General features: G+C 50.4%; 1 protein-coding gene across 1 annotated transcript; it reads left to right on the top strand.

Moving 5' to 3' along the window:
• Positions 1-851: 851 nt before the first annotated feature.
• BMP15 (bone morphogenetic protein 15) lies at positions 852-8,763 on the top strand. Its single transcript, XM_019521177.1, has 2 exons — positions 852-3,592; positions 6,423-8,763. The coding sequence occupies exons 1-2, from the start codon at positions 3,256-3,258 to the stop codon at positions 7,271-7,273; spliced, it is 1,188 nt and encodes a 395-aa protein (XP_019376722.1). The 5' UTR covers positions 852-3,255; the 3' UTR covers positions 7,274-8,763.
• Positions 8,764-15,844: the final 7,081 nt, after the last annotated feature.

A 15,844-nucleotide genomic window follows, 5' to 3' on the forward strand; every position in this document is an offset into this window, starting at 1 on the left:
GGGACGATCTTGGCTTTATGCCCACTTTATGGAAATGGGAGATTCCTTCCTGGCTTCCTCCTGCGGCCATTCAGCTGAGAGCAAGCAAAACTCGAGGGCATCTGGCTTGGGTCTGCACGTAGGATGCCTGCCAAATGATTTGGAAACATCTGAAGCCCTAGGTGGGTGTAGAGGATATTTGCTGGTAGTAGGGCCACTTATGGTTCTCGACTGACTCACAGGTTTGGAATTGATTTAGCTGATTTGGCTTGGAATGCAAAAAAAAAAAAAAAAATCATATATATATTTTTTTAAAGTGTAGGACACTGCAGCTGACTATTCAGCACCCTCCACTTTTGGACCAGTTCAGCAGAGCCAGGCACATATCTACCCTGGAGAGACTCTGAGTGCAGCCCTGGCATCAGCTGGTGCCTTGCCGCTGACTCCCCTGGGGCTGACCCACTCATGCTCATTGACATCAGACCAACTGGCAGGTGTGGTCCTAGCCACGTTTTGTGGGGAGTTAACCGCTGGGATTAGGGATGCTGTGAGCTATTCATCACTTGGAGATACTGTCTTGAGGCTGAGGCCTCCCTAAAAGGCCACTGCCAACTGGGACAGGAGTCCTGATCTGGGCACAGGAGTTGTTGGTGGATTCTAGGGCTGGTGCTGCATGGGAGCTCTGTTGAGAGAGATGGTCACAGTGACAGCTTCGGGCCTTAAACGCTAGGCACAGCCTATGCATTTCTGGGGTTCATCCCTGGACATCTGGGTTCAGTTCTCAGCAGTGCTATTGACTTCATCTCTATCATCAGGTATGTCACTCAGTCCAGTGTTTTCATAAAGGTCAATGATATGGGAAAACACTTGAGAAGCACTTTTGGAATAATTTCCATCCTCTGTCACAGACCAAGGCAGTGAAATTACACACCAGAACCCAGCCAGAGCCTAAGGGATCTGGATGATGTCTGTTCAGTCTTCTGGCTGTCCTGACGACTTCTACAAGAAAGCAGGACATTGCTCACTGTTTCCTGCACACGAAGAGCCCAAGGCACAGAGCCATGCAAAGCTGAGGGAAAGACTGACAGTGACCTCTTCTGGAGAAACACTGGTGTGCACCCACATGGTCGGGAAGATGAAAGACTCCTACAGACAGGTCTTCCTTTCCCTGACCAGAGGGCCAGGCTTGAAGGGCAGTGCCCAAGGAGCTGTGCTTGGGCCTGACTGCAGGAAGCACAGCTCCGTGCCCACAGAGCCAGTGAGCACAGTGCACGATGGCCCCAGGAGACGCCTTCAGAGATTCACGTCCCTCGTTCTGGTTCTGCTGACATGCTCGGGGCCCAGGGACTGTCACCCAGAGCTACTCACCCCCAGGCTGCTGGCTGGCAAAGAGGAGGAAGCTCTGCCTCAACCTGAAAGGGGTAGTTTGCACTGGCAGCTGCAGGGGCAGGATTGAGATGCCCTGGATGGGGGCATCTAATATATTTATCTGACGGGAGTTGAGCAGGAAGAAGATATTGGGGGGGAGGGGAAGGGGGAGAAGCCCTTTCCACTGGTGGTGCCCTCCACGGCCCTTTGTCCATCCCCTGAAGTGTGAGGGCCATGGCAGTATCCTCAACCCCACAGCATGGGAAGAAGGCTTCATTTAGGGCTCAGGTGGCCTGGGAGCAGTGTGGCTAGTAAACTAGCCTTCAGTCATGCCTCCACTCCACTGGGGGAAGGGAACTGGAGGCACAGCTTGTCCACGAGGGTCAGCAGTAGGACTGGGAACTGAAAGCAGGAGACTGGGTTCCCAACCTCTGGCTCTGATCACTAGACCCCGCTGCCCAGGAGAAGTCCTGTTCACCCTTTCTCCCAAAGTTCACTGCAGAGGAGGAGCTCCAACCATAGTGTAGGAAGCCCAAATGAGGCTGTGGCTGCTGGGCTGCAGGTGCCAGGTGGCTTAGGAGAAGCAGGTATCTGGGTGAAAACCCTTCTACCCCATCTCCTCCTGGCAGCAGCCCAGTCTGGCCAGCTTTGGGACCTGAGTGAGGAGGCAGCATCCCATGTGACCTGCAGCAGGGTGGGCAAGTGGCTGACAGCTTCACCTGATGGTTGGAGCAAAGAGATTGGGAACCAGGTGCACTGGGCTCTCTCTGTTACCAGCTCTGAGCATGCTGGGCTAAGTCACATCCCCTCTCACCTCCTTCTCCCCTCTAATAACATTCAGCTGCACTCAGCCCTTGCAGCTCTCAAAGCAGCTCAGGATGGCCTCCCTTCTACCTCAGACAGGAACAGTGAGGCAAGGTGGCAGAGACTAAATGACTTTGCCTTGGTTGAATGGCAGCTCTGCAGCAGACCCTGGGAACTGAAGCCAGGTCTCCTGACACCAGGCTGCCAAGCACTGGGAAAGCCTTGGGGCAGTAGCATGTAGAGGAACCCACGGTGTGCCACAATCTCTCCTCAGCCCCATAATCCCCACCAAGCCAGCTGCACCCCGTCCATCATGCCCCCCACTCACTGAGGTGTGCTGTAGCAGCAGAGCACCAAGGAGCTCCGGGTGGCCTGAGAGCCTGTGCAGGTACAGGCATTTGTACCTCTCCTCCCAGACACACATGGTGCAGCACTGTGACTAACACCCAGGTAGGTCCTGATACATTAGCCACAGGTCGTGGCAACCAGCAGAGAACACCCAGACTGTCTGTCTGTCGTTCCCCCAGGCCCTCTACTTCAACTGGAGATGAGTGTGCACCGCAAGTTCCTGTCCCTTTAAATGTTGATTGCCACTGTGCCTTTAAAATGGGGCATGGGGGCCAAGTCCTCTCACCCCACTAGACAAGGTCAGAGAGGAAGGGGTGGGGGCTGCAATTGCTGTTGCTCAAGGGATTTCCTTGGCATTTTAAAGTTGCTTCCCCTTGCTGAGAGCTTGTCTTGCTCTGCCCCCACCCCAGGCCAGTGGAGTTTTTATGCTGCAGTCAGAGGAGCCCCTAGCACTAGGTTCCTAGGGGCTGAGTTTTAATCCTGAAGGGTTTCCTTTAGTGCTAGTGAGGAGCAGAGAGCTGCATTGCCTGATTCCTTTGACCAATAAGTGGCTGCAGGGACCAGCATGAGAACAGCTTAGTGAAAGCAGAGGCAGGACCCTGGGAGTCAGCCGGTGCTAGGGAGAAAGCGTCTACCTTTCTGTGGAGGAGAAGGAGGATGCTCCTAGCTTTTTGGGGGATCCCCTAACACCTGCCCCCAAAGCCTCCCTGCTGCCACAGTCCTAGCACCCCATCCTGCTTCCCAGCCCTGAGTGCAATGGGCTCTCTCTGCTCCCTCTGGGGCTTGTTGCTCTTTGCTGTGCTGTTTCCCCTGGAGCTGAGCTGGGGTGAGGAGGGGAAGGAGCTGGCTGCCCTGAGTGCCCTGGTTGGGGCACCTCCCATGCCCCTCATCCAGGAGTTGATGGAGCAGGCTCCCACTGCCCGGCCCCAGGGTCACCTGAAGAAAATGATGGGTGGGCAACCATTGCGCTACATGCTAAACCTGTACCGGAGCTTTGCTGACCACAATGGGCGGCCCCGCCAGGACTATCGACTGGACACCAATGCTGTGCGCCTGGTCAGGCCCTCAGGCAAGAGGAGGCAGTCTGGTGCAAGTGAGTTGCTGAGCAGTGGGGAGAGCAGGGAATAGAGCTTGGTGCCCCTGGGGTCCATATGGTGCTAGGACTGGGAAAAGCTGGAGAAGGATGGGGCTGTGCTATGACCAAGGGGATAAGGGACCCCAGAATAGGAGATTGGGGGGGGGAGCATTGCTGAGTCAGACAAGGAGTGTCGGGCTGTTTCCCTTCTACTGTAACCCTGACTCTGCCTGTAGGAGGTGGCAACCAGGAGGAATCAGCTTCTTGGTAGCTTCCTCTAGCACCTGCAAGCCTGTGCTGTAGGCACTTGCTCCTCTGATCTATGGGTGCTGTATGCATTGGAATAACTGCATGAGCTCTGCTACTGTGTTTTGCAAATGGCTTCTTATGCATGTAATATGACCTGATATTGCTAAAGGCAAAAGCCTGTTGTTGTTCTGGGTCTTGCAGTGCAAAACTGAAGCAAGAGGAGGTCTGGGGCTGGGTGAATAAAGGGACCTCTTTGTTTCCTCTCCCTCCAGAATGACTTGTCATGTTGCACTGGCCTGGAACATGAGTGCTGCTGCCCCTTCTAGGTATTGCAACACCTTGGCCTTACTAGTGTAAAGGCACCTGCCTACAGGTAATGGCACCAATGCCTGAAGCAGGCTGTGCTAGTGACAGGCTGAATTCAGGGAGCCCCACCTCTGTGCTTCTAGCTGGCTGCTGTTTGTGCACTAGCTATGGGAATCATACCAAGCTGCCGGGAACAGGGGTGGATTCTGCTCCTTGCTCTGTCCCTTCTCTGCCAAACCTCACTGCAGAGTACATACAGCTGCTGTCTGTTTCCAAGTCTTCTTGAGCTTTGGTCAGGGACCCATTCTGCTGAGGGACTTGAACCCCCAAACTGTGTTCCACTGAAACTGGAGACAAAGGAAAGCTGCCTTCTGAGTACTTGTGCTGCAGTGTGTTGGAGCACTTGAGGCCTCTGGAGAGGCAGCCCTTTTGTAGCCTTGTAGAAAGGCAATCGGACCCTCCTGGCCTTGACCTCCCCTGACATTCAATGAAGGCTCTGTCTGTCCGTGGTCTTGCTGTGAGGAGCATCTGCTTTAACCCTTAGCAGGCAGTCCAGTATAAGTCAACCATGTGGTTGGGAAGGGTATTGTAATAGGGCTGTGAAAGCCATCCCTCTTACTGAGGAGTCCTGTTCACAAAGGGTGGGCTTTAAGTCCAAGGTGAAAGCAGTAGTGGCCTAATGGTCAGATATGTTGAGTTGCAGCTCTTGCTGAGTAGTGCTGTGTGGAGAATCGAGGCCACAGTACAAGAAGTCCTGCCCAGCTGAAGTGGTTATTGACTCTGATGTTAGATGTGCTTGCTTTAAATTTGTCTAGATGCCTGGTCAGGGGTACTCTCCATATCCATTACTGGGGATGCCTATATGGAGCCCAGCTCTGTGCTGTATGAAGATCTGGCTGGCACCAACATCGGTAGCAGAGCAGACAAACTCCTGAGCAATGGACTTGCTGACTTGCAAAACACCATTTGGTTATTTAGAGACAGACTCAACATGAGCAGTGACAGTACTTCCTATTAGCAGCCAGTGACTTTCAGTGGAGAGCCATAAGGAAACTACAGGGGGGATGGCTTCTGTTCACAAGGCCTGAGTGCTGTGTAATTGCAGCTCCTGGCTGCAGCTGGAAAAGACTACAGCCCTCACTCATGCAGGCAGCTCAGGCCATTTAGCAAAGATCTTGCTGTTCCCTTCACAAAAGTGCCAGATATCAGCAGCACCAATCTTTCCCAGGCTGCACCCTTACAAAGCATTCCCTAATGCAGACTCAGGTCACTTCTGTAGAGGACACCTGGAGTACCTTACAGGTGTTTCAAATGCTGTTATTGTGGAGGTGTCAATGGCCTGTTCTCAGAGATAGAAATGAAACCCAAGGGTGAAATGGCCAAGGTTGCATAGCCCGTCCCTGGCAAATTGGTGGATGGAATCATGAACACCTGAGGTCACTGTCCTCTAATCTTTAGACACTGATATATGCCTTTTGCATGTGGATATCGGTCATTGACAAATGAGGCAAGCCTTGGTATGGTGCCCTGTGGTGGGGAGGAACTGCCACAAGGAATGATGAATCGCCCTCATCTTGAGGGGAAAACTGGTGTCCTTTCTCAATGTGTAGGATCTTCCTCAGCTTTGTCACTAATTTGTATGGTGCTGATGGGAAAATTACCTCTTCCTTTGTCTCTGCTTCTTCAGTCAGCCCTGTACAGGACCATCTGGTACTCTAGTCTGCCTGTTTGGGGCTTTCCATCTAAACCTAGAGCCTCTCTTGAACCTACTATCCATTTGGAAACTGGATAAAGATCAGGTTTTTCATTCTTTTGAGTATTTGAATCACCGGCACTAACCAAAACAAGTTCCAACAATGCATGTGAGACTCCTCCAATGAGGAAATGTCTTCCCTCTGGTTCTAGCTCCTGGTGTGAACCTGTTTTGTCTGTAAAACTTTCTTTAAAAATAAACCCAGAATGGTAGCTGAATTGAATTGGGGGAAGAAGAAAGTTTTCTGTAGATCATTTCTTCCTCCATCATGGAGAAGGAGAAGCAATGTGGACTCATCCATTGTCCAAGGCCCCTTTTAAGATAAATAGTGGAGGGTGCAAGAGAAGCCTGGGGAGGTGCTGGGTTATCTCTGGGTAGGAAGGCCGGGGGGGGCGGGGTGTGAGGCTTGATGAATAAGTTCAGGAAACTGGCAGACAGGAGCATCGAATGTCTTGTAAGAAAACTTAAAGCAAAGGTGGTTTTGGTTTCCCCAAAAGTACGGCAAAAAACTAACTCCATCTACTCCTGTTCCCTCTGCAGGCCCCTGGCGCACACAGACCCTTGACTACTACCTGAAAGTCCATCCTGAAGTGGAGCACCTGGTGAAAGTTGCTGTAGTTTATTCACAGACTCTGTCGACAGCTCATGCCCAGGTTCTGTGCACAGTTGAGCTGTCTGGAGAAGATAGTGATCCAAAGCTCCCACTCAAACCTGTCTTACCTCAGAGACGCGTGAGGAACAACACCATCCTCTCTAGGAAGAACAGCTGGGTAGAAATGGACATCACCTCTAGCCTTCAGCCAGGGGCCTGGGACACCAAGAAGAGCCAGTTACTCAGCCTCAGTCACACGTGCACCAGGCTGGGATTGGAAGGAGGCTGGGATGGGACTGTTTCCCTGAACGACCCCTTCCTTTTGCTCTACTTGAATAACACCCGGAAAGGCCTCCAGTCCAAACTAGGGAAAGCTCTCTCAGAAGAGACTCCATCTGGGACTGTGCGGACTCGCAAGGTACGCCAGGCAGGCAACATTGTCCTGGATCTGCCCAGCTACCTCCAGAAGAACAGTAATGAGAAAGATGAGTGTTCTCTGCACTCCTTCCGGGTCAGTTTTGCTCAGCTGGGCTGGGACCACTGGATTATCGCCCCCCACCGCTACAACCCCAAGTACTGCAAGGGCAACTGCCCCCGAATCCTACGCTATGGCTACAACTCGCCAAATCATGCCATTGTACAGAACTTCATTAATGAGTTGGTGGATCAGAGTGTGCCCCGGCCTTCCTGTGTGCCCTATAAATACAGCCCCATCAGTGTCCTGATGATTGAGCAGAACGGCAGCATCCTCTACAAAGAGTATGAAGACATGATAGCAGAGTCCTGTACCTGCAGATAGAGCCCTCAATAGCTGAACCACTAACTATGTCTACTGACAGTAACAGTAACATATTACCTGAAGCTTTGATCCTCTTTTGGGGAAGGGGGCCCAGCCAGACCTGACGCCTCCAACCTCACCCTCTCTTGTGAGCCAATTGCCCAGCTTTCTGAGCACGTTTACTCCACATGCCTCTAAACAGGCTATCTTCTTTGCATTTTTTTTTTTTTTTCTTTTTGACAGCCACGTCAAATGGGATCCAAATTCTTGTTTGTGTTTTTGGTTTTGTTTTGTTTTTTAAGGAAGTTGGTCCATCTTCTCTTTCTTGATCCTCTTCCCCTCCATCTTTCATTGCACAACGGACACTGAGTGGGGATATTTTACAAGTGGATTTTTATGCAAATAGCAGGTTTTTAAAGAAAAGAGTATGCTGAGCCCTAAGCTGAGGACTGTGACAACTTTTTTTTTCTCTTTTTCTTTTTTGGGGTACTCTTCTTGCTGGCAACGTGGGGAGCTTTATGGGACCCAACGCACAAGTTCCAAGTGGCCCTGCTGTTGGAGGGGAGATGGATTGGCATGTGGAGAGGATGCTGTTTGTCAGCTGGGCTTCTGTCTGATGCTCTTTACACTTCCAATTCTTAAGTAGGATGGGTCTGTCTTCTACAAGAAAAGCTGGGCTCTTTGGGACTGCTAGATAAGAATTGAGGAGCACCTTTTCGTACCCAGGGAAATCTAACTGATGGCAATGTACTATTCTTTTTCTTATGTTTGGAGTTATCTAGAATGGTGATGGGTGAAATGCCAGGAGCCCAGGCCTCTACCACAGGAGATCTTGGAACAAAGAGGCAAGCTCCTTCTGCAGGAAAATGGCACCCAAACGAGCAGGGAGTCATGCAAACTGGTTCTAGTGCTCTGAGGTTCCCTCATGTGTACCTTTCCCCAGCAATTGTGTGTTTTTGTTTTTTGGTTTTTGCTTGGGCCTTTTGGTATATGAAGGGCTTCCCTATGACTTGAGTTTAAGCAGGTACTTTCCTGTGTTGCTGTCTGTATTTTCTAGTTCATACTCTGTTCTTTCCCTGGCTCTGGCATGATCTGCCAGCCCCAGCAGATCACATGTACTCTTGAACTGTCCAAATAAATAACCATGTAGTCTGCATTAGTGACTTGTTGGGCTGCATGAGCAAAGGGCTGGCAGAAGAGATCTGGAGGAGGGATAGGAGCTCAGGATCAGGAAGGCTCCCATTTCAAAGCCCTGTGACTTCTGGGCTGGAGTTCTTAAGTCTGTGTCTAGGAAACAAAGAACACATTGCAGGGAATGCTCTAAACTTCTTCTTCCTTTAAGCTGGAGTCTGTTCTGGGCTTGCCCAGTGGAGTTGAGACAACAACTCCAAGTGCTAGGGACTGGCTGTGAAGGGGCCTCTAAACTCAGGTTGTCAGTCTGCTGGGATAGTCAGGGAATGACCCATCCCTAATGGTGTATGGGTTGTTCTTTGGGTACACCATGAAAACAGTCACTCCCCAAACCTCCTTGGGTGATTATTTTAGTCTTTTCAACCTAGATTTTTCCACACTCCGCCCCCCCTAGCCTGTGGCACTTTAGTAGCAGGACCTGGAGACATGCTCCCAGAGAGCCCTCCTCTGTCTTCTGCTGCACCAACTTACCTGCTTCCTGCTACACTGAACTTGTGTTGCTTCTCTGCCTGAAGTGGTGATTTCTCTCCTTTTTTTTTTTTCTCCCCTTTCTCAGCCTGTATTGTTGTGTGCTGTAACTACATGAATTGGTTACAACCTGGATATTTTCTATTTATTATATTCTGTATTTAAGTGTATTGTGTAAATAAACTGGTTTGTTTTGCTAAAGAAAATTGCAGCCCATCTGCTTTCTTGCTCTCATCCAAGTCCCTTGAGACCACTGCATGAAGTAGACTCCTGGGTGGGAGAGGCCTCTGTAGCCAAGGAAGGAAGAGGGGAGATCAAGCTTGGCTTGGAAGGAGCCTTTTCAAAAAGGCTCAAGAAACCTTTGTCTCCCCATGTGGTGGCCCAGGCAACCATTCAGTTCTCAGTCATCCTGTGCCATTGGACAAGTTTGCAAGCAGTGGATGCTAGTAGACCAGCTTTTCTGGTCTTGCCTTCCTCCTGGAGGCAACTGGTGCACATACTGGTCTGCACTATCCAAGAGGCTGGGCAGTGCTGGAACATGGGGAGCAGATGGCTCTCACATGAGGTATGGAGCAAGAGTGATTGTTATAGATGTTCTTAGTCCTGCCACCTCCTTTAAGGAAGTGGCAATGACCCCACAGAGGTGTAAAGTGACTGGCCAGTGGCACTTCTTCCCAGGAAGGCAGAGTGCCAAGCCACAAACCTCTGATCCAAAGCCATGCTTGAGCCATCCAAACATAAAGCATGGATATAGACTTGTCCACAGTATCTCCCCTGCACAGTAGTAGTAGGCCACCTCAACTGGGAGATATCATCCAGCAGCTGATTTCAGGGGCAGGCCATCCTTTTGCAAGATGAACCAGCAAGCTCCTCTATGCAGGCCTCTGAGGGACTGAGCTGAGCTGGCTCCATGTTCCTTTTCCTTATACCTGTAATCACTATGAAAATGGAGATACTCTAGAGAGAGTCTGAAATACCTCCTTTCATGTATAGTGATGGTGGGGCTGCAGCTGCTATGTAGTGAAAGGAATTCTACCCCCCCGGGTTCAACCTTGCCTTCAAGCAGTGCAGGGCAGCTGAAAGGAGGCCTTGGTTTCTGCCCCATTTGGCCTCTGAACAACATTAACAAGCCTGTCTGGTGAGGGAAGGAGGAAACATGCTGCTGGACTAGATGCAATAATCTGCCCAAGCCAGTGGCCCCTGGCAAAGCAGGGATGGGAAGCTGGAAGGGGAGCCAAGTTCAGGAAGCTGCAACTCTAGTCTGCAGTTGCAGGACAGCTGGCTTGCATTTTGCTGCCTGTCACAAGGTGGAATTCCAGCAATGTAGGATGGAGCAGTTTCTGTTACCCAAAGGCTCTCTTTAAAGTGATCCCAGCTTTCCAGGAGAGGGAATGGAGGGAGTCTGGTTTTCAGGCACTTAAGAAACAAATCACTTTAATTGGAAAAGCTTTTTGACCAATGGTTAAAAATGCGGTCTGGAAGGCAAGTGCTGGTCTCCTTCCACCTAGGAGTGAGTCCTGGTGGGCATTACACAACTGGGGCTTTCCAGGATGATAGGCAGGCAGACAAGTATCAGGGCAAAGTTGGATGGGGCAAGGGAGGTCTCGGTATCTGTTGCTGTCTGTGGTGAGGCTGGTGACACCTGTGTGAATATCTCAAATGCTGTAAAGGAAGTGGTGGAGGGGACCTGTCAAACAGGCCATTTATCCCTCCATTCCCCACACTTTTATGCAGATTCCTAACAAGCTTTTGCTCTTGTCTCAAGGGAGAGAGGCAGGGAAAGGATGCCTTTTCTCCAAATCTGCAGTTCCTATTAATGAAACTTCTCTGATAGATGAAGAAAAAGGGACAAAAACAGGGATGAAGTCCTCTTGTGATTGTGGCTGCTGTCTTGCAGGGTTATAGAGGAAACCCCCAAGCACTGAATCAGCACCAGTGTCACCGTGGGTAAAGGCTGAGCCTAGGACACCCTTTCCCATGGGACTATGCTGGGAAGTGGTGGTGTTCTCACACTACTAAGTGGGGGTGATGATGGGAAGGTTGCTTTCTCCATGTGATGGGGAAACCCTCAGTGAGATTTTACAAGATCAGTTAATAATCATGCTGCAGAGCCCTTGCCTATTGCTGGCAAAGGGGAGGAATTTGTTAGTATGTCTTTGTCCACTGGGGGGAATCTTGTGTCTTCCTCTGAAGCAGCTGTGGCTGGTGAAGAAACTTATGTCCATGGCCTGGATGGACCTCTGACCTAGGAAGCTCTATTCTGACATCTGTTCCTGTGTTAGAGCTGGAAATCTACTTACTGCAAGTGCCAGTACCCTTGCTGGGAGGGGTGGTGGTGGGAGCCCTGATGGCTGGAGTCATGCTCCTGGAGTGTTCCAGCCCAGACTCCCCTGGCAGTACATCTCAGCCTGACCCCAGAGGACTGCACTGGAGTTTAGACTCTATAGCTGATGCAGTCCTTGGCTGATGCAATCCAAGGCAACTGCAGCCTCTAGCCTATTTGCTAGTTGTGAATGCCTGTACCATATGACTGGTGCATACAGCACCATGATGCAGGGGCTGCTTCCGAAACTCTGGATGAGGATGCCACGCTAGCTAGGAGACTAACCCTGAAGCACCATGCATGTCAATGCCCAGCATCTAGCAGGTGGCAACCCCTTGGGTTTACCACTGGCCTGGGGCTCAGGATTCCTGGGTTCTATTTTTCACTCTGCCACTGATTTTATGTAAAACTTTGAGCAAGTCTTTTCCCCTCTCTGTGCTTATTTCCTCTTGTAAGTTGCTATAACAATCCAGGCCTACCTTTGCAAAGGCCTCCGAAGTCTCAGCACTGTGATTTTTGTGTTTCATGGGACTGTTTACCCAAAGGTACATCTTTGAGTCTTTGGTTAGGAACATGACTAGAAATGCCAGTTGCGCGCACACAGGGCTCCTAGCAGTGAATGCCCTTCTCTGCTACATCTAGAATTCAAGAATGTACACCTATTGCTTTTCAACCAGCAGATGAGTGGCAGCTGTTTTATCAGTGGAACACCACTTGTCCTACATGTAGTCTCTCTGTAAAACTGGGTTCAGATGCTGCTTTGGTTTAGATCACTGATTTCCAACCCCAGGTCGCGGGGGCAATGCCAGTGACGCTGCACAGAAAAGATGAGTTGTGCCACATGCTGGGAACTCCTCTGCCCCAGGTCACTGCTGCCGCCACCACCACCACACTCCGCTTCCAGCAGTAGGGTGCAGATAAAAAAGGTTGGGAACCACTGCTTTAGATACTGAAGCCATTGGCTGTGATTCTAGTGGGTATTAACAAATAGCTGTTCTTGTGGGATCTGGGATTGCCTGATTGGAGGTATAGTTAGTCTACATTTGTCTCAAATCTGTATTGTCCAGGCTTCTTTTGAAAGCCATTGCCTGGTAACAGATTTCTGCGTGACTACTGCTGATATTTGTATCCTGTATCTCTTTTCTGCTGAAAACATGGGGGAGTAGGTCCCAGATAGTAGCACACTGGGCTTTCATCACGCAGAAAGCTGCAGAGTCTTTCTAAACTGGTGTATGTGTGTGCGCGTGTGCGCGAATGCATGCATGCGTGGGTGACAGATTATCTACAGCTGTCCAGCAGAGAATGGGGCTGTAAACATGTGCCATGTGTGAGAGCCGCTGGGTTGAAACCCCCTTGGCTACCTCTCTACTGGAAATCGGTGTGATGGGGAGAGCTGTTGGGAGCTGCTGGGAGAGTCCAGGCCCCTCTGCATAGGGACACTGAAGGAAGATGAGCTAAATAAACTTAACAGTATGAATTAAAACTTGCCTCCATTTGCTTGATCTTAATTCACTTTGGAATGTACTTTCACTCTAATGTAATTCACCTTAATTCTGACTGAGCAGCCACCCAGGGTTTAATGCTGTTTAATTAATCCACTTTAAAAACTAATCCCTTAGGACAGGAATCTCTTCCCCTTGTCCTATGTCAGTTCGGTATAGAGCAGGGCACTGTGTCCAGACCTCAGGAAAAGCAGTCTCTGCTCTGAAAAGGCTTACACGTATGGCAAGTGACTCACTCAAGGTCACCCTAAAGATGAAGAGCAGAGCCAGGATGCCTAATTCCCAGCCCAGAGGCCTCCCCAGTGGGCCCCAGTTCAGGCTGCTGGTGCTTGGCTCTTAGGTGCAGGGAGTTGCTGCAGAAGGAAGGAAGGGAGGGAGCAGGTAGAGACATCTGTGGCAAGGGCTGATAATTCAGTGGTTTTACTGATTTAATGAAGGGCCAGTGAGTTCAGTCCTTAAGGGATATGCAGTCCTTGTGCCTCAGGCTCACATAGCACTTCTCTGAGCTTCCCCTCTGTACTCACAGTTATTGATTACCCAAGGCCAGGACCACACACATGGCATGAAGCCACCTAGTCCCAGTAGCCCCAGTGCCCTGTCCCACTACCACCCGTGTAAATCCCTTGCTGAGAGAAGGACAGATGTGTGTGAAAAGACCAGCCCTAGAACAATCCTGAGCTCTCCTGTCTCTGCCAGGGAAACAAACAAGTGCATTGCACATCTGTGCTTGGTCGCTGGTCTAAGGCAGCGCAAAATCCAATCCATCTTTTGATCCCAACTGCTGGCTGCTGCAGAGGACCTGGAATCCAACTGATGGATTGATTCTACTGATGGACAAAGAGCAACACTGAGGTAATACCAGTATTTACCCTTCAGCAGCCTTCTCCCAAACCCATGCCTTGCAGCCTGATCTGAAAGCCAGCAGACTGGAGCTACTGCAATGTGTCTGGAAGTATTTCAAAGGTAAGGGAACCTTCCAGGGAGTGCATTCTGCCGTCTTTTATACTGTCTCACCTGTGCCCTAAGCAGTTAGCCAATATTCATGGCCTTGCCAGGTTGCTTCCGCTTTGAGGAGAAACTGATGATCCATATCCAGTGTTTACTTGCTGTGATCCATGTCCAGTATTTACTTGCTGCAATCTTGTTTGTGTACAATGGAGGTACAAAGTCCTCTCCTCTTGAACAGGCAATTTTCTAACCCAGGTCTGCCTGTCCAGAGAATCCTGTGTCTGAGAAGTGCTGACTCTCAGCCTCCTCCAGAGCCATGCTAAAGAGCGCTGCTCTTGTGTTTTGCTCCTGTTCTGCCTCTAACCCACATACAACCAAAGCAAAACCTTTCCTCTTGTGCCTTGTCACTAGTCCCAGGGTTTGCAGTTTGCCACTAGTCCCTCGAGAACACAAAGTATTATTCCACTCAGGGTTGGTTTTGTGGCTGATTGCTTTGGGCAGTGGTTCCCACTGTCTCCAGCTTCCTCTCTCTCCCTGTAAAAGCCCTTCAGTGCTTCTTCTGTTTATGCTGAGTGAAGATGACCAGTGCTAGAGCTGCTTGAAAACTTTCTGACCAAACCTGTGGTGCAGGGGCTCATGAGACCCAGGCTCAAGCCCTTGCTTGATTTGAAGCTGGAAGGTGAACTTGGGCCAGCCCAGCCATTCTAGGATTCTGAAAAGAGTGGTGCAGATAGTGTGGCACATGATCCCATATAACACAACACATATTTTTCTCCAGTTAAAGAGAAACTAGAAGCTTTACTAATACTCTAGGGGACTAGCACTATTTTATTTAGTTTAAGATCAAAGCAAAAAGAGAGATAACTATTGGAATGTGCACTAATTTGTTAAATTCTATATAGAGTTTAAAAAAAACCACAACAAACTTGGCAAGAAGTCAACATACTCAAAAGATATTGTGTTATTAGTCTTGCAGTCATTATAGTTAAAAGTGCATCTCTGATTGAGTCATAAACAGGGATCCTGGTTTTCTCTGTCGAACAATCACAAATTCTCTGATTTTTAAAAAATTGCTAATTCTCTGATTTAAGAACCCCAGAGCTGTGTTTCTCTGTGATTCAAATAAAATGCCACTATATATATAGGTATCAGTTGCACACAATGTTTTATTGATATATTTACAATTTTAAAGCAATTTGGAAGCCTACCAGCGCTCAGTCACTATAATAAAATAAATTCTAAATACCTATACATTTTGGTATTTGATTTTGGGTTTGTTATCATGGAAAATCAGAGCTCCCCTGCACCCTTCGCTCATCAGGATATGGGTCCACCTGTAGCTCTCCCTCCCTCCCCCGCTTTGTGGTGCTGAGCAGCCTTGATATGCCGGTGCGCTGTCCTTATCATTGTCCCTCACCCAGGACCCACAGTCCCCCAGCCCAGCCAGTGCCCCACATTCTTAACCCACAGACCCCTAGCCCTGCCACTAGCCTTGCTGGTGCCCCTTGATCCCCAGCCACAGCCCTCTGGCCCTGCCAGTGCTCCTCACTCCCCACCTGCAGCCCTTGGCCCTGCCGATGCCCCACACTCCCCACCCACAGCCCCCCTGGCCCTGCTGGTTCCTCTCATTCCCCATTCATAGCCCCTTGCCCCTCACCAGGCTTGCTGGAGGCCCTCCCCCCACCACTGCTAGGGCTAAGGGGCAGGGACCTGGGTCCACAACCCTTTGCCCCCCCCAACCCCCTGCCCCAGCAGCACCTGAGCCCTGGCTGTTACCCAGCAGAGGCAGTGCCTGCTGCAGCCAGAGCAGAGTGCAAGCCTAGCTCCCCCTTCCCTGTGGGCAGTGTGGCTGGAGCAGAGCCTGTGGTGGGGGGAAGATGCAGGCTGCCTGCTGTGAGCTTGGGCCTTCCTGCCCTGTTGCCCTCCCCTGAGTGCCTTCACAGCTCAGTGGGTAGGATCTGGTGTGGCAGGTCACAGTGGGGAGGGGGGCTCAGTGCTACCACTGGAAGCCCCACACTGTCATGGCGAAGCACTTCCTGCACACCTGGCAGCAGCAGAGAGCGTAACTCTGCACCACCACCCCTGTAGCTGCTGGGTGGGCAGGGGATGTCTCGCCATGGTGATGTTGCATAAATTGCTGATTTTATCCCCTGGAGGCTA

Source organism: Gavialis gangeticus, unplaced genomic scaffold (assembly GCF_001723915.1).
Source record: "Gavialis gangeticus isolate Ggan-Ray unplaced genomic scaffold, GavGan_comp1, whole genome shotgun sequence".
In the NCBI taxonomy this organism is placed as follows: Eukaryota; Metazoa; Chordata; order Crocodylia; family Gavialidae; genus Gavialis; species Gavialis gangeticus.